The sequence below is a fragment of the Marmota marmota genome, unplaced genomic scaffold (assembly GCF_001458135.2).
Source record: "Marmota marmota marmota unplaced genomic scaffold, marMar, whole genome shotgun sequence".
NCBI classification, from domain to species: Eukaryota; Metazoa; Chordata; class Mammalia; order Rodentia; family Sciuridae; genus Marmota; species Marmota marmota.
The window spans coordinates 266305-286067 of record NW_026000305.1 but is presented as its reverse complement, the minus strand read 5'-3'; the positions used below and the strand labels follow the sequence as shown (position 1 = coordinate 286067).

Below are 19763 nucleotides of genomic sequence, written 5' to 3'. Positions count from 1 at the left end.
GCCCAAGGAGAGATTTTTTAATATCTTCAATTCCTTAAAACTTGAGCAAATTTAAAAGTTAATGTGAAGGAGCCATCTCATCTCACATTTAACCTTCAAGTTGTCTATATATTTATTTCCCTTTCCACCATTTTAATTCTACTTTAGATCTCATAAGACATCTCCAATGGAATAGTACAGGGTTTCAGTTCAATTCATAGTTAGTTATTAGTAAATACAAGAATGAACAATTGAGTGTCTAAGAAATGCTAGTAATTCTTGAAGTTTTGTCACTCACAGAGGCAATACATGACTGAAATCCTGGTGTGATATGGCTGAATAATTCATGATCCAAAGACTCCTGCATTCATGGTGTAAATGGATATAGAATTTTTTTGGGGGGGGAGTAACCAGGGATTAAACGACTGCTGAGCCCCATCCCTAGCCCTATTTTGTATTTTATTTAGAGACAGGGTCTCACTAAGTTATTTAGCACCTTGCTTTTGCTGAGGCCGGCTTTGAACTTGTGATCTTCTGTCTCAGGTTCCCAATCCACCGGGATTATAGGTGTGTGCCACCATGCCCAGTGGATATAGACTTTTTAAATAAATATATCAATATATCAAGCAATTCAGGGGCTGCCATTAGGCAAACACAATTCCTTGTTTGCCTGGTATGACCAGTCAGAAACTCACTAGGTGCATTCATAGACACACCTTCCTTCCCATTGTGAGGAACTGGATTTAGATCTCCTCAGAAGCATGAAATTGAGCCACTCTTATGAGCTGCTGAAATACCAAAAAAAGTAAGTCAACTTCCGCATATAAAACTTTAAACACAAGGTATACTACAGAGAGATTTTTGTTCTTTGTCTAGCTATATGTGTCCTCACTAAGAGAAACAATGAGGAATTGTTTTCACAATGCCTGCTGTAGTCCTGAGGCTCAGCCAACTCCTACTGCTATGTCCCAACATTTAAAAGGCCACTGAAGTCACACTCCAAGCCATAGACTCTGACAGGTTTTCTCAGTTACCTTTATGAGTACTCTTTAAGGATACTATCCTGAATCTCATTTCACAACTGACCAAGTTCAGGTTCACAGATTTTAAGTTACCTCTCCTTATCAGTGGCAGGATTGGGATGAAGTTTCATCCTTTTCCCTTTCTAGAAGTCACTGAGCAACCTCCCTTTTAGAAGATTGGCTTCTAGGACTTGAGAAACAGAAACATTACACTCCCATGTTATTGTGGCCTCATGGTCCTCACTTCATAACCCCTCTAGGTAATGAAGGTAAGAGAGGAAAGTAAACCCCACACTTTATGCCAGAAGACTTGGATTTAGGGATGAGTTGACCCCTTGGAGTGTTGAGTGTGATCAGGCAACAGCTTTGGTGTTGACCTTGGGTCAGATGAGCTAGAGGTAGAGAAAGTAATATGTGTAAAATACTTTAAAACAATGCTCTTTTTATTTTAGGTCCTTTAGTCCTAACAGCTATTCAAATTACCCATCATGGTGGCCTTTATTCAGATCAAATTTTAGGGGAGTTTGTTTAAATCAGGGAGAAAACTTGTCTATATATTAGACCTGATCAACACATAACCCTGGCATTATTGTAAAGATTTTCCAATCTTGTCTTCGTTTCTGTTTTTCAACATTATTTGATTAATTGCAGTCCTAGGAACTGTACCCAGGGCTAGAATGCTAGGCAAGTGCTCCAGCAAGAGCTACTACACCTCAGCCCTCAATATCAATTTTTAAAGCATGATATGTATAATTTAGGATTCACAATATTAGTGAAATTTAGAAACACATTCTAATTGAAAGCTATCCAAAAAGCAAAAACACCAACAGTTAGAATTTTGTAACAACCAAGGGAAACCAATTGAAAACTACATCATATATATTGTGTTAATATCCATGATTTGTAAAGCACACTTACTAATAGAGACTCACAATTGATTCTGACAGATAATTAACATAAAAATAGGAATAATAAACATGCTAACTATGCCAAAATCACATGAACACATGAGATGTAAATATAAATTCTAAAAAAAAATGAAAAAACCAAATTGCAAAAGAGGATGAATATTGTGACTACACTCTTTGAAGAGACTATGTGTGTAGGTGTATGTTTGTGTACACCTCACATATAGGGACATGTCTGAAGATAAGGCACCATTCTATTGACAACCAGTCATTTGAATTAGAGGGTAGGAGTTAAGTCATCAAGAGATACAAAATATTTTCAATTTAAGAATATACTTTCATATTTTTTTTGAAATTTTGTATTCTGTATAAAAAGCTTTGATCAAAATTTGAAAACAACGTGCTTGTGAAGAGTTTGACAAAATTAATGTGCCTGTGTTTCATTACTTTGGAAAAGTATTCATTGTATGCATTGTAAGTAGATAAAAACAATCAGTTTGATAGTGTGTGTGTGTGTGTGTGTGTGTGTGTGTGTTTCTGCTTCCTCTGACTCTATAATCTCACATACAGAGTGCTTGGACTTCCAATTTCAGAGTAGATATCCCAAAAAATGGTTGACATAGAGTGATATTCTTGGGTTGGGTAACTCAATATCATGAAGGCATAAATATCCTTTATTAACTTGATGTAACTCCAATAAAAGTACAATTAATTCATTTTATGGACTTGGACAAATCAAATATCACATTTATTTTGCTGAGTAAATAGAAAAACCAGTCAAATAAATCCTGAAAAAAATAGTGAATGGAGGGTATAGTAGCTGTTCCTATCAGATGCTAAGGCATGGACAGCAGTCCCATTTATTTGAATTTTTGTTTTCTTCAATTTCAGTTATCTGCAGCCAAGTAAGGTTCAAAAATATTAAGCAAAAAATCCCAGAAATAATTAATTCATAAATTTTAAATTGGTTGCCATTCTGAGTAGTGTGATGTAGTCTTGTGCCATTTTCCCCTGTCCCACCTGGGATATAAATCATCCCTTTGTCCAGCATATGAACACTATATACATTACCTTCCTTTTAGTCATTTAGTAGCTGTCTTATTTATCAGATTGACTATTGTGGTATCATAGTGCTTCTGCTTAAGTAACTTTTATTTCACTTAATAATGACCCAAAGCATAAGAGTAGTGATACTGGCAATTTTATTATTGTATATTGTTATAATGGTTGTATTTAATTATTAATCTATTATAAGATTTAATTTATAAATTAATTTTAGTATAAGTATGAACATATAGGAAAAACAGTAATATATTAGATGTGGTACTAACTATGGTCTCAACCCACTGGGGATCTTGGAAAGTATTCCCCTATGATAAGAGTGAAGCATCATAATAAAATATACATCAGGTAAGAGTGTGGTATTGTCTTTTTAAACTATTTATTTATTTATGTATCTTTAGTTTTTTAGGTGGACACATTATTTTGTTTTTATGTGGTGCTGAGGATCGAACCCAGAGCCTCCTGCATGCTAGGTGAGCACTCTACCATTGAGCCAAAACCCCAGCCTGGTATTGGTTTTATGATAGCCAGAAAGACTAATGAAATAAAAGAGCAATTACCAATATAAGCTTCATTATAGTTGGAAATTTAACATGTGATTAATGTAGCATTACAAATATTGGAGAAAAATTAATGATTAAAGAAATGGAATTGTGATAAGTAGATAAACATTTTTATTTTTAAGTTTTTTGATAAACATATTTTTTGAGACAAGTTCTCACTGTTGCCACAGCTGATCTTGAACTGGTGGACTTAAGTAATCTTCACACATCATACTCCCAAGTAGCAGGAACTACAGGCATAAACTGCCACAACTAGCTCCAGATCCCAAATGTGTAAAATGGTGAAGATGGACTCATTCTTTCATTATATATCTGGACAAATTCCAATTGGTTCATAATAAAACATAAAAATGAAGCCATGTGAGTATTAGAAAAAAAAAACATGAGTAACTTCCTTTGTAATCTGGAAGTGGTAAAAACTTTTCTCAATATGATTAAAACTCCAGGAGCATTAGGTGACAGGACACAGAATGATCCTCAGGACTGACTGCCCTCCTAGCCTGTGGTTTTCCTTTATAGAACATTCAAGAGTATGGGCAAGGAAATTGGTGTTGTGCTCCTATTTCTAACTACTGACCCTGTTGTCTCCACTCAGTAACTCATCTTCCTTCTCTGTTTCCCATTTATCAACAAGTAGGTGTCAATAAAATATATATCATGCCCCACCCCCAGGGGTCTTGTGCTGTGAAATGCCCACAAGGTCCTGCAAGCTATAAGGGAACTCTGTAGTCTAATTTGATACATATGAAACAATTCAAAGAAGAAATACAGGCAGGGCCCTTGACAATACATAATATCTTTCTGCATTAGTTTCCTTATGCCTTGTTGGAACATGGGGTGTTTTCTCCTTTCCTATGATTACTCAGATATTTCTCTCAGGAACCCATTAAAACTCTAAGGAGTACCCTCTGCAAAGAGAAGTAAAAACTACTCCTCAGTAAGCATAGACCTCTATCCTCAGGAGGCCAGGTATAAATGACACAAAAGGTAAGGATTCTCACTCTCTTTTTTTTTAACTTTATTTTATTTATTTATTTTTATGTGGTTCTGACGAATCTAGGGCCTTCCACGTGCAAGGTGAGCGCTCTACTGCTGAGCCATAACCCCAGCCGCTCACTGTCTCTTATATTGCAGGGGCTGTAGGTTGGTTTAACAGGGACTTGGATGAAGGCTGCCTAATATAATGCTGGTCTGAGACTCATAGGTGATATAAGAATGGCTGGTGTTTTCAGAGTAAAGACCTTTATATGTTTTCACATACAGTTGATAAAATGTGAACTGGAACCCAGTTCTGCTGACACCCGAGTCCTGTGCTATTCCTCCATATTAAGTAAGGTATCAGTCTACTCCTCCTCACTTCCATATCAGAGTTTATTCACTTTCTGTTCCAGTGTTAGGAGGGCCATGCTCCTCCTCCTTGTTTCAGAACTGTACACAGTTATCTTAATCTGAGTTCATGGAATAGCAATTGCCAAATATTTTTGATTGTCAGTAAATATGGAAAAAGTATGAAAGAGAATACCTCTTTTGAGCCTGCAATTACTCCTTTAGTAATGCATCCTGTTGAAGTGATTAAGCACATGCAAATGGATTTAGATACAGGATGTCTGTCCTTTCAAATTATTTGCTTCAGTCTTCTGGCAGGGAATGAGTTTAGAGGGAGAAGGACAGATTTCAGGGGTGGGGGGGAATTAATCAAGTAGGGTGAGAGACACAAAGGGACCAAGGTTCACACACTCATGTTCTCTGTTTTCACAACTCTAGGATTCTACCAAGGGTTTTGTTTTGGATTAATGGGAGACACACATACATTAATTCCACTGAATGATGTTCACAGTCCTTGAAACACTATCTACTCAGAGGAAGGCTCAAACTCTATGTATCCCTCATCCTTCTTTTTCCTCATCAGAGGCAATGGTTCTACTTCTTTGAACCAAGCCCTAGTGCTTTCTGTGAATAGTTTACATTAAGGATGAAGTTTGGGACTATTTTAGGACTTTATAGGGATGATCTGTTGGAGCTCTGGTACAAGTCTATAGGTTTCCAATATATCCCAGCCTTTTTGAAACCCATTCATCTCTGTTTTGACAGCTACTTCCTACAGCTGCCAGAGTTCCAAATGGGAGTAGGAGGCAGTAAAAATAAGAAATGTTTCACTCATAATATTTAAAAATATTCCAACAAATTTATAATTTTAAACTATTATAGCTCACTATGAAAATATCAATGGTATGGGAACACTCAAACAAATATTATTACAAAAAAAGATGAGGGCATTCAGACCCATGATGGCTTGAGGATGCAAGAGTAAAAAGCTGTAAAATAGCCGGGCATGGTAGCTCATGCCTGTAATCCCAGCAGCTCAGGGGGCAGAGGCAGGAGGCTCACAAGTTCAAAGCCAGCCTCAGAAAAAGCAAGGCATTATGCAACTCAGTGAGACCCTGTCTCTAAATAAAATACAAAAAATAGTGCTGAGGATGTGGCTCAGTGCTCGAGTGCCCGCCCATGAGTTCAATTCCTGATACCACCACCCCCCAAAATAAAAAAAGCTGTAGAGGATTGTACATTTTACTGTTGGACAAGCATTCCAAGTTCTTTTCCTTATTTCCTTGACCTATCCTAATTCTTATATGCTGAAATAAACTATGAATTTAATAACAGGTTACCTGAATAAAAGTTAAAATTAAAGAATATGCAATTTAGAGTAGCATTTGCTTACATTAGCTTTGGCAACATTAATTTCCTATCCTTCTGATTCCAGAGGAAGTATGGTGTTCTGTCTGCCACCTTAAAAAAAAACAGTCAATTTTTATAGTCCTCATATTCATGTCTCTTGGTCCTAAGATGAGGATTCTACACTTGCACCTCTACCACCACCACCACCACCACCATCATCAAAAGTGCTTGTTGAGTGAGCATCCATGGGGGAGTGTAAAATGACCAGTCACTAAGATTTGCTGGTCAATCATTTCTAGAAGAGGTCTCTGGGTATATAAACATTCCTCAACCTTCATTCATAATCACCCCAGTAAGGAGGCATATTAGACATCTTTTTCTTTATAAACTCCTTTATGGCTATATCATAAAATTTTAGATGAAGTTTTCCTTTGTAGTGACACAAACTACTATAATATTTACCATCCCCCCATCCTCAAGAACTAATTTTCAGACCTTTGAGGGCAATATTGCTCCTGTTGAGATTGCATGGTACATTGTGATGAATGCAAAAACTGGAACCTCATTTCTTCCATATACTTGCTGGGTAACACTAGAATACTTTCTTAGCCTCATCTGGCTGCCTTTGGTCATCTCTAAAAGATGTCTCATGATTGTTCTCTTACATAACTGTAGAAAGGGGTAAATGAAAAATTCTATATAGAGTAGATGGCACATAGTAGAATTTCAACAAATGTCCAGGATACCCTGGCCCACTTTTATCCCTCCCAGAGACGTAATGACTGCTTCTTACACCAGTTAAACTGCCATAGAGGCCACCTGGAAATGAAGTAGTAAGACGTAGCACATACTCACATTATGAGTCAAGGATTGGAGCCATTTTTGTGTTGCAGGGTGAATTTGCTGGGGGGATTTGGGGAGTAAGAATATTATCATCATTACATTAATTTAATTTAATTATTCATCATTTTCCATCCCCTTGTTTGATCTTCTAGAATGATGTTGGAAAAACAGTTTCCCATTGAGCCCCAAATCAAAAGAGAGTGAAAACAAAGAGGAGGCAGGAATCACCAGTTATTTACCTTTATACCAGACACATTACCTTTTATAGGACCCTGCACCAGGATTTCATCTGCATTATCAGCTTATTCTATGAGAGAAGGGTGAATACTCACATGGGAATGATGCTAGAAACATGGAATCAGGTTTTAAGTCCCAGAAAGCCTCACCTATAAAAACTGTTGGATGTCCTTGGGGGAGAGAGTTATAATACTGTTTCTTATGTTTTTGAATGAATGAATGAATGGGCACTTTATTGCACAGTAGCATTGAATGCTATTTGGGGTTAAATCTAAAGTTAGCAGATACTATAAGGCCACAAAGCTCAGAGTTTCAACTCAACCCTGCAACTCCATACAGAAGCAGATCAGCAGAATTGACATTATGTTTCTCAATAAGTCCAGTACAACCATATTTCCTCCACAATACTTGCCTCCCTCAATACCCAGATTTCAGAAAGCCCTCTGCCCAGACTTATGACTTACAGGTACTTGCTCAGGGAAGAGTCTTATTTCTGATTCTTACTAGATGACTCTAAAAAAAAAGATTTTCTATCAGTGAGTTTGACTTTGACATCTGTAAAACGGGAATAATAATGCCTTCCACACAGTGTTATTTTGAATTATTGAAAATGTAATCACACATTTTTAAGCTATGAATATCAGAAAGTAGTGAACGCTTGATCATTTTTTCCTCTCTGAAAATAGTGTTTCTGAAATTTTTCTAATAAGGTAAATTTGGGACTGTTTTGATATTACGAACCCTTGACTATTCTTGTATGTGGTGCCCAGGCTGGCAAGCTCTTTCCCTGGCTGGCTCTAGTAGTGGGCCTTGTGAGAAACCTCTTTGCTATGTAGCTGTGTGGTTAGGAGCATGCGCTTTATAATTACACACATCCATGAAGACAGGATATTGATATGTCACTAGTAGGGTTTTTTGTTTGATTTTTTCAATTTTTTGTAGTTGTAGATGGACAGAATGCCTTTATTTTATTTGTTAATTTTTATGTGGTGCTGAGGATTGGACCCAGTGCCTCACACATGCTAGGCAAGCACTTTATCCCTGAGCTACAGCCCCAGCCCACAAGCAGGATTTTTTAGGAGATTAAATCTAGCTAATAATGTGAGGAATCTGGAGCTGACTCCCTCTAAATAATCAGCTCCATAGATATAAGCTGTCTTTTCTTCCTGCAGCAGGGAACTCATGTAGCAACTTGACCTGACCCTTTAGTCTGGGTCTCTTAACCAGGTGAACATCAGAATCACATTGGGATTCTTTTCTAAACCCTCACCTGAAAATACCTTGTTGTTGGAAATAGTACTTCTATATGAAGTGACTTCAAGTTATTAAGCTGTATTAATTAATATGAGCCTCAGAAAATTGATATGTTCTTTGGCACTTACAGTATAAACTCTTAATTCCACCAGCAGTAGATATTACCAGCTTTTGCCTTTATTGAAAATCTGCTTGCTTATTTTCTATAGACCTGCCCCATTGGAATATTGCACTCAGAGGGTCATTAATCTTACAGACTCATAGCTCTTGTTCCTCTATAGTAGTTTGCATTTTAATAGCTTGAAGGGGAAAATACTTCTATGATTAATATGAAGGAAATTTGAAGAGAATCAAAATAATTTATTAAATAAAATTGGGCTGTTGATTCTTTTTGTTCCAGATGCAAAATCTCATGAATCAAGTGATGAGATGGCAAATGACTGATGATGCCTTATTCTTAATAAGACACCATCCAACTGGATCTGACAGCCCCAGTGTGGGCTCCTGGAGCTGCCTCTACTTTACTCCCTGAATCATTTTCTGTGGACTTAGATATGCTCCATCTGTGGCTCTGAGGGTGTGTGACTTCTGGGAATTAGTTATGGGGAGAAATGCTAGGAAAGTGCTGGCATATACAGAAGCCATGAGAGGAGGGGAACTTGATGCAAAATATGAGTGAGAATCATGGCTCTAAATCAGATTTATGAATTATAGATATGATGACCAATAACAAAGGTGGCACATTTCCTCTCCTGAAAGCCATCTGGAATCCCTGTCAGAAGCTGATGCTGCCATGTCTGCGTGCCTTAGAAACTGGTTTCTGATATTGTGAGCAATGACAGCATTATTGTTACCTTCATATGGCTGAATTAGGGGAGGTCATGAGGGAAGGTTGACTCTTTGAAGGGTACAGGTACTCAGGGTTACTTTTAAAACCTCACTAGGTCTAGAGTTGTGACTCAGTGGTAGAGTGCTCACCTAGCACGTGCGAGGCCCCGGGTTTTATCCTCAGCACCACATAAAAATAAATAAATAAAATAAAGGTACTGTGTCCAATTATAACTAAAAAATAAAAATGAATTTAAAAAAACCCTCACTAATGGAAAAGAACAGTGTCCTCCAGCTGAGAGGAGGACAGGAGAGACATTTAGAGGGGTGCAACAGGTATCTCTTATAGCAAGAACCACACACTGATTCTTGGGCTAGACCATCAACACTGGCTGCATCATGCTGGCCTGGGACTTTAGAGGATTTTAAATGCTTCCAATAAACTAGAACTAGAACCTGACTGGATCTGCTGAATCCCAATTCTGTGCTCTCCTCAAGAATTTTCCCAGCCTACTTTTTGAGGAAAAAGAGATTGATACCACTCCCTTAAAGGGGTGATTCTGAAAACGGACCACCATTCTGTGTGTGTAGAAAACAAGCCCCATGCAAATAAAACCTCATCAAGTTACTGATACCCTTGGATACTTGGAAAATGGATGTATCATGCAACAGTTTGTCCAGAGCACAAAATGTTTGGTACATAGGCTGGGTTCATGGGAGTGGGGAGTCTTGGTGGCAAGAGGAGGTGGACTGTTTTTGAGGGTGTTCTGGAGGTATGATTTTTATCCACTTTTCTAAATAGCTCCAGCATTACCTGGGGCCTCTCTTTCTTCTAGGGGCTATATTTGGCTCTGAGCCTCTGTTGCTATGCAACAGCCTGCCTCTGAGCTCAGAGCATGATTCAGAGAAACTGGTCTAGACAGCCGTGTCCATGGAGTCCTAGAGAGGAGATTAAGTGTGGGGGTGGGGAAAACTATGGACAGCCATTGCAGGAGTGAGGTCTTGGGATCTGGATGGCCTGCTTTTGGGGAGGGGACATCTATACAGTGTGGACATGTCCATCACACTAGTAAGGAAAGAATATAAATAAAGGAGATGGTCAATGAACAAAATATAAACAGGGAGTCAGCATCAAATGAAGCCTATGTTTTATCTTTTAATGTAAATATGACTTTTCCAAATAGAATTGGCAGCATGCTTTCCAAACTGTTTCACGAATTACTATAGAGTATAACATCCCTTTTCTCATTAAAAAAAAAAATTAGGAGTTTACCCAGCAGTTTTGGAGACTGAGGCAGGAGATCATGAGTTCAAAACCAGCCTCAAAAACTTAAGGAGGCCCTAAGCAACTCAGTAAGACCCTGTCTCTAAATAAAATATTAAAAAGGGCTGTGGCTGTGGCTTATTGGTTAAGTGTACCTGGGTTCAATCTCCAATACTCACCCCCCAAATTAGCTGTTTTAATTCTTAAAAAAAGAAAACCAAAAGCAAAATGGAGACATGTTCTTTTGCTGGTGACATCCTTAACTGCAGCTTTAGAATACTCAGATAGGGACCCATCCAAACTCAGCCAGGAGGCAAATGGGGATCTAGATAAGGTGGTATAATCTATGGCCTTGCCGAATTTTATACCCAGTGTCACCAATCCCTCTAAATCCATCACTTTTTGGCATCTTTAAGCCCTGTGGTAGAAAAATCCATGCTCTGTCCAAGATGTAGAGAAAGTTGCACCTGTGATTGTGGGTTATAGAATCTGAGATCTAGCAACAGTTATAATGGGGTTATAGAATCTGAGATCTAGCAACAGTTTTATTGTGGTTCAGTCATAGAAACACACACACACACACACACACACACATCTACTATATAAAAGCAATTATTTTAACGTGATTCTACCCCAAAACTGTACATTTTTTTTCACATATTTCATAAAAAGCAGCTGGGTGTGGCGGTGCACACCCATAATCCCAGTAGCTTGGGAGGCTGAGGCAGGAGGATCGTGAGTTGAAAACCAGCCTCAGCAACTTAGTGATGCTCTAAACAACTTAGTGAGACCCTGTCTTAGAAGTGAAAAAATAAAAAAGGGCTAGGGATGCGGCTCAGTGGTTAAGCACCCCTGGGTTCAATCCCTGGTACCTAATAATAATAACAATAACAACAACAACCAAAACCAATAAGTGTGTATATGGTAAAAATTCTCTCCTTGACCAAACTTAGTTTCTTCTGAACCTTCTGTTTGACTAGATCTTATTCTTGGGTGCTCTCCTTGGCCTGCTGAAGCATGTCTTAGCACAGAAACTTGCTAAGTCTATCACTGTTTCTTGCTCATCTGATCATTCTTGACATATGATCCAGTTCCTCTTTCTTACCCTTGATACCTGATCACCTTGGCCTGCCTTTAGCAAGAATCGTGTTAAGTCAGTTTAGCAAGAATCCCTGTACCCCTCATTCTGTCACTTGGCTAAAAATCCACATTTGCCTTTGTTGTATTTGAAATTGAGCTCATTTTTACACTGAAGGCTCCTTCTTGTATTGCACTCTACTGAATAAATTCTCTTTACTGATTTTAACTAGATTCCAACTGTTTCTCTTTGACATGTACATTTTTCTCTGTTAATCAGTTTACAACTTTTCTCTCTTCATATTATTATCTTAATAATTTCCTGATTATAACATTTTAAAAAATAAGGGAATATATTCATATTAGTGTCCTAATATGAAGGTGTCCCTCCCACTGTCCTAATATGAAGGTGGCTTCTGTCAGTAGATTGGTACATATTCTCCAAATACTTGGTTAGAAGTCCTCCTACCATTACATAATGACTTACTTTGATGTAGATTTAGGTGCTCAAAACACAGATACCACTTCCCTCCACTTTTTTTGTTTTGTTTTGTTTTTGGTACTGAGGATTAATTCCAGGGGCACTTGACTACAGAGCCACATCCCCAGCCTTTTCATTTTTTTTTTTTTTTATTTTAAGACAGATCCTTGCTAAGCTGCTTAGAACCTCACTTAATTGTTTAGGCTGACTTTACACTTGTGATTCTCCTGCCTCAGTCTCCCAAATTGCTGGGGTTACAGGCTTGTTCACTGCACGCAGCTTCTCTTCATCTTTATACAAGTATTAACTTGTATTTACATATATACAAGTATATATTCACATTCACAAATTCTTCAAAAATTATAATCTCATACATAGTCATGTTTAGCTTGCTTTATTGCTTACTATTGCCTGTCTCAATCTTTACACTTTGTTACGTCTTATGGGTTTGGTATATTGAATGTTGTTTTTGTGGATGTATATTTTATGTGAATTCCTTTTTGCTGTCATTTATCCATCTCTTTGTTGGTTAAAAATGTGCTTCATATTTTGAGCATTTCAGCCTAATGCATTAAAACATATTTGAGAATAATTTAGCCTGAGGTTTCACACAACTTTTACCTTTTATTTCAATTAGAAAGTGTCTTTAGCTGGGTGTTGTGGCTCCAGCCTGTAACCTGAGTGATTCAGGAGGCTTAGGCAGGATGGTCACAAGTTGAAAGTCAGCCTCTGTAATTTAGTGAGGTCCTGAGCAACTTAGTAAGAATCTGTCTCAAAATTAAAAAATAAAATAAAAATAAAAATGCTTGGGGATGAAGTTCAGTGGTAAATCATCCCTAGGTGCAATCCCTAGTTCCAAAAGACAAGCAAACAAACAAAAAAGAAAGTGTATTTAAATTCCAATAATTTTTAAAATATATTTTTAGTTGTGGGTGGACATAATAGCTTTATTTAATTTATTTATATGTGGTGCTGAGGCTCAAACCCAGTGCCTCACATGTGCTAGGCAAGTGGTCGCCAAAACCCCAGTCCATTCAATAATATTTTTATTTTAAAAATACAGTTTACTATAATAGAAATTGAGCAATATCCTGAGGAGGAGCAAGTGCCAAAACCCAGGAGGTTAGAACATGCAGAGTCCTAAACATGGGGAGATTTTATGGGGATGGATGGAAAAGAGGGGACAGGGAGCCTAATGATCAGAAAGGGAGCAGAGTGAGCTCTGAGAAAATGAACTGCACATTCCAGGATCTGAGAAATCAAGCTGTGGCCTCAAACTCTGATTGCAGTATTATTTGTTTGCTTTTATTTATTCTACAGAAGCTTGCAGGAAGTTTGTGTGAGATCAAATCCTTGCCTGACTGAGGAGATACTTGATTGGAAGTAAGTCTTCCTACTATTATATAACCAGTTATTTTGATATAGACTAAGGTGCTAAGAACACAGATACTGCTTCTCTCCACTTTTATTTTTTATTTTTGTTGGGAGTAGAAGACAATATCAAACCTTGCATGATCTAGGTTTGAAGTCGGCCCTTGAATATAGTTCCTGAGGGGATGAAGGGCTCACATCTAATCATTACCTTTCCCTGCTCAGAGTTTAAAGAAGGGAGATAGCATAATGGACTGTGTATGCTGGGAAATTTTATGGTCATTAAGGGAATGAAGCCATTTAAGCCTTATTAACAGACAAATAAGATTAATAGAAACCATACTTACAATCTTAAGTAGCAGTTAAGCATTGGGCGGAGGGTGGGAGTTACAGGCAGAGATTTGAGGTATATGGATATTTGTTCAGTTCAGAGACAGGTTCTGGGGAAAATTGTTGGGAGTGGAGATTAGTACACAGAATCCAGAGGTATTCTGAGGAAAGACACACAAGTTGTTTGGAAGTGGGGGTTGGAAAAGGACATCATTGAGGCCATTCCCCTTGGAGTTATTTCTACATAAAACCTCCTTCTTCATCATCAAGGTGTATTGGAAATACATCTTGATGATGTGTCCATGAACTTGATGTTTTTGTATATGATAAACAAGAAGGGAAGTGAGCTATGGGAAATAATCCCTCCTTTTGGAGCTAATTTCATATGAAATTTACAGTTCATTCTTTCTCTAACCCTATCCTAAGCAGAATGTACCCAGGCCCAGAAAACAAAGAGAAGCTGTACACAAACCTTCCTTCCTGGGATTGACATTTGCTGCCTTCCATCTTAATCAGTCCTCCCACTCCATACTCTGTACCATGCCATAATGCAGACAATCTATCTGTGCCTTGATATAGGCATCTATGGTAGACTCCGCCCCCACAGATCTTTGATAAGCATGGATTGCAGATACTATGGAAATAAGATGTGCCATGACCCAGGAAACCCTGAATTGCCACCCCAGTGTGGCCATTTAATCCTGATGTCAGTGTTTCTACCCACAAGGCCACTAAGAACACACCTGTAGTTGTAGCCATCAAAGTTGAACTTTTACTTATTGTAAGAGGAAGAATGCACACCACTGAGAATGATGAAGTGCCTCAACAAGAAGGTATTATAGGGGCTGGGGATGTGGCTCAAGTGGTAGCGCACTCTCCTGGCATTCGCGCGGAGCTGGGTTCGATCCTCAGCACCACATACAAATAAAGATGTTATGTCCGCCGATAACTAAAAAGTAANCACTTCATCATGGGTCATAGAATGCTTTTGTCTAATGTTTGGTGTTATCTGGGAAGGTCTATGTTCAACAGGACAATGCCAGGACCCAGCTATAAGTGCAAGGCCATTTTGGATGGAGAATGGTTAAGTGAAGGGGAAGGACATACTGAGAGATTATGAATATTCTTCACAGGACAGGCAGAGAGTGCTGAAATAGGCAAAGCTCAGTGAAGATGAAGGCAGTTAAGATGGCTAGGCTAGTTATATTGATAAAGGACTTACATATTTTTGCTCATTTGAGTGCAAGGTGAGTAAATGTGAATACTGCCATGATAATGGAATGAGGGAACAAGTCTAGATTTGCCTTACCCCACTGTAATGCTCCTAACAGCTCCTTTTTCAATGAGACCAGCACAGGAGAAGGAATTCAGCTCATCCAGGGGGTGAATTTTATGTAAGGAAGTGAGACAACAGGTGAATCCTAGACTTCCTTGACTGTGGGCAGCCAAATAAGGCTGAGGACCTTAAGGTTTGGGTAAGTGAGATATGGCTGTTTATGCTCATAAAGTGAAATATCTCACACAACTGAGATTTCTGCAAGGGAGTGCTACTCATGAATGGCATTTTCAACCTTTTACTTCTTTATGCTCAGTTTAATGTTCAATATTCTAAAGTATGAATACATGATTTTGTCAGTAGAAAGTCAATTTCCTGGGGCTGGGATTGTGGCTCAGCCATACAGTGCTTGCCTAGCACGTGTGAGGCCCTGAGTTCAATCCTCAGCACCACATAAAAATAAATAAAATAAAGATATTGTGTCCAACTACAACTAAAAAATAAATATTTTTTTTTAAATGAAAGTCAATTTCCCTTTTACTGTAGACACTTGACTCTGTACTTTATCATCCTCTACTCATGTGTTTCACTCAATCATATATTTTCCTAGTTCCTAAAAATGGAAACTTCGTGGGATGACAGTATACTTATTTTGAGAAAGTAATGGATAGTGCTTAAGCTGTGTCTTGGTATATCACCAAATTAGTCAGGTTTAAAGATTTTGTTCAAAATCCCCATGAGTATAAATGGAAAAATGCTAATTTCAGCTTTAATTTCTATAGTTTTCGTTACCTATAAGCAATATGTTGTATTGTGGATTTTAATTGTAATGCTTTAAATGAGATTATTTAATTTTGTAAAAACAATTGTATCTGCCAGGTTTTTCAGGTGATATTGCAATAGTTAATTCATTTTAAATAATGCACTATACATAGCTTACCCTCTCACTAGATATCTATATACTATGGTTTAAAACTGCATGATGTGGTTTTAGATTTGGAATTTCCTCCACAATCCTCATGTGTTGAAAGCATGATGCCCGATGCAGCAAGGTTCAGAGGTAGGGCTTTTTGGCAATGATTGGGGCTGTGACCCCTTCAGTGGATTAACCCATTTTATATATTGATAATTTGAATGGATTACTAGGTGGTAATTGTAGCTGGGTAGGTATAGCTGGAGGAAGTAGGTCACTGGGGCATACTTTAGGGCACTATATTTTGTCCCTGGCTCCTTGTTTTTTCTTCTTTCTGCTTTCTGGATGCCATGAGTTGAGCATATTTCCTCCATCACTCTCTTTCACCATGAGGTTCTGTCTCACCTCAAACCCAGAGCAATAGAGTTGGCCAATTATGGACTAAGACCTCTGAAACTGCGAGCCCCAAATAAATTTTTCCTCCTCTAAGTTGCTATTGTCAGATATTTTGGTCACAGTTGTAAAAAGCTGCCTAAAACAGAAATTGGTACTGAGAAGTGGGGTTGTTTCTGTAATTATACCTGATCATGTGATTCAGAAGCCTTTGGAACTGGTTAAGGGTGTAGTTTGGAATAGATTTTTTTTTCAGTGCTGGGGATTTAACTCAGAGTCTCAGGCATGCTAGACAAGCATTCCACCACTAAGCTACACTCCCAGCCCTGAGGGTGGAGTTTGGAAAAGTTTGGAGATGTAGGTTAAAGAAGCCTTAGAATGTTTTAAGCATAGCTTAATGAATGACTCTGGTTGGAACTCAGAATACTGATAGAAATGTGGCCAGTAAAGTCCATGCTCATGAGGATTCTGATGGGAACTAGGACTCAATTGAGAATTAGACTAGAGGTCTTGCATGTTATATCCTGGCAAAGAATTTGTCTACATTTTGTCCATGTCCTGAGACTTTCTATAACATTTAATTTAAAGATGATCAACTAGTTTCAAGGAAACACAGCATTCAGGTGGTGGCATGGGTGTTGCTGGCAGATTTTAGCCAGGTTTACTGTGAGAATAAAGAGCAAAAAGAAGAGAGGAAATATTTTTAAAACTCACAGTATGGCCAGAAGTGTACACATAATATTGGAGTCAAGGAAGTCGTGGTTGCCGAAAAGATTACTGCCACTAAAAAGAAGCCAAGTACTTTGTACAGAGACAATAGGAGAGATGCTTTGAGGCATCTCAGGAACCAGAAAAATCACACCCACTGCTGGATTAAGAGTGTAAAAGTGAAAACTCATTTGAAAAGAGACTATAGGGGCACTGTGATTGCACAGGGGTGCCTAGGAAGTTGTTTCTCCAGGATTCATTTCACTGTACTCAGCTTCCTGGGCACTCAGAGGCTGCTTTAGTCATGGTCCAAGAGGAACCACTTTAACTGTTGGCAGACCTTGGTGTAGTCTATGAGGTGCTGGTATTGCAGGAATTTAGGGTGCTGGAGTTAGTGACTCATGTAGGCTTCCATTGATAATATTGATATTTCAAAGGAAGGCCTGGGAGATCCAGCAAAGTGTAGTGGGTTAGAATCCCTGTGGCCAACCCCTGAGAGGATGATACATGAAGAAACTTTGAGAGTGAATCCAAAGATGTAGTGGAGATTCCAGGAATTAAGAGAATGCCAGAAACAGACTATCTGCCAAGGAAAAATTCAGGCAGTTAGCAGAGCCAGCTCAAGAAAGAAGCCATGTGGGTTGCAACTGGCAAAGCCCACAAGGGTTGGACTGGCTGAATTCTTTGGGGCTCACATCTCACCACCATGTGTCCTGGATGCCATCCTCCCATGAACTGAAAACTCTGAGTCCATGATCCAAAATAAATCTTTCCATCTCCAAGTTGATTTTCCCAGCTAGTTTTTTTCAGCAAAATAAAATTTCGGTTTATTGTTGGACAACATTTTTTCACACATACATCAAACAGGCCAAAATAAATAAATAAATAAACAGCAACTTCATAGACAAAAAAAAAAAAAAGGAAAAAAAAGAAACCTTTTTATCTTTGGCCTTTTAAACCATCTCATACAAACCAACTACTTATAGTACAGCTAAAGTGTGTACACAAAAAAAATTACTGGAATGCTCAGAATAAGATTGTTTTTGCTTTCTTTTACAAGGTATTTTTTTTCTCCTTTGAGATTATAATGAACATGGTCACACCACAAGTAAAGTCAGAAGTAGGACAGAGAATGCTCCGAAGGCTGGTTTGGTCATCTGAGATCATTAAAAATGGCTTACCCCTAACAATATGTACAAAATTATAAAATGTAAATAAAAAATACAAATTTTTCTTTTTAAAAGTACTTTTAAGAAAAAAAGCAGGGCCTTGGAAGTTGTGGTTCTTTTTTCCTCCCCTGTTGCGAATTCACTTTGTGGTTTTGGTTGAGTGGTAAAGAGCGCATGTCATCTGCGGGTGGCACTGCCCGTGGTGGGCGATCCTGTGGGCCTCTCTTCTGAAAAGTGACCATATTTAGATTCTAAGATGGGAATTGCAGGGTGAATAGGTCACGGTGGCCTTTTATTTTTATTTAACTTTTCCTTTTTTGCTGTCTGGTCATCCTCATCGGTCTTCTGCTTCTTGGTATCAACATCATCATCCTCTTCATCTTCAGCTGCCCATTTGCCTGTAGCTGCCTCAGCCTCCTCATCTTCATCTCCATTCTCTTCCTCACCATCACCTTCCTCCTCCTCCTCTTCCTCACCACCCTCTTCCTCTTCTTCATCTACCTCATTATCAGCCTCCTGCTCCCCATTTTCCTCATTAGCATTCCCATTAGCAGGGGCGTCTCTTCCATTCTCTGCCTCCTCCACAACTTCCTTCTTCTCCTTTAAGTCCTTGGTAGTGATTTCAGAGCTAGTGTCCACGGCCATATCTGACATGGTGGGGCACTCCGGTCCCAGCTGTTTTTGTCACAGCAACAAAAAGTTGACTAATACACTAGTGTACAAAAGTTAAGGGCTGGGATGTGGCTCAGAGGTGAGCACTCGCCTACCATGCATGAGGCACTGGGTTCAATCCTCAGCACCACATAAAAATAAAATAAAGATATTGTGTCCACCTATAACTAAAAAATAAATATTTTTTAAAAAGTTAAAAAATGTAAACTCTTGACTCGGCAGTTTATTTTTTTTGATTGTGTGATTTTCTGTCTTATATTTCTGTTTTAGTCAGCTTTTTCACTGCTGCAACTAAAAGACCCATCAAGCACAACTTTAGAGGAGGAAAGGTTAATTTGAGGGCTCATGGTTTCAGGTCTTAATCTATAGAAGGCCAGTTCCATTCCTTGTGGCTTGAGGTGAGGCTGATCACCATGGCAGAGTGTGTGGCAGAGGGAAACAGCTCACATGAGATCAGAAAGCAGAGAGAGCGAGTCTACACCCCGATATAAATATATATACCCAAAGCCATGCCCCAATTCTCACCTCCTCCATCCACACTCTACAGTTACCACTCTTCAGTTACCACTCAGTTAATCCCTATCAGGAGATTAAATCATTGAATGGGTTAAGACTCTTAAAACCCAATCATTTCTCCTCTGAACCTTCTTGCACTGTCTCATACATGAGCTTTTGAGGAACACCTCACATCCAAATGATAACAATTTCCTTCACCCAAATGCTTACACATTCTCATA

At 38.5% G+C, this 19763-nt stretch overlaps 2 protein-coding genes across 3 annotated transcripts in view; one reads left to right on the top strand and one right to left on the bottom strand.

The window, feature by feature from the left end:
- Positions 1 to 19763, top strand: part of LOC107156063 (protein BEX1-like) — a 133399-nt gene that overhangs the window by 93767 nt on the left and 19869 nt on the right. The gene's annotated exons all lie outside the window — the stretch shown is intronic.
- On the bottom strand, positions 18629 to 19011 carry LOC107156064 (prothymosin alpha-like). The gene has a single exon (XM_015502113.2). It carries the CDS (start codon positions 19006 to 19008, stop codon positions 18634 to 18636), a length of 375 nt encoding a protein of 124 aa, XP_015357599.1. The 5' UTR covers positions 19009 to 19011; the 3' UTR covers positions 18629 to 18633.

Excerpts from the sequence above, each read along its gene's own strand:
- LOC107156064 (XM_015502113.2), bottom strand. The coding sequence starts at position 19,008 with ATGTCAGATATGGCCGTGGACACTAGCTCTGAAATCACTACCAAGGAC.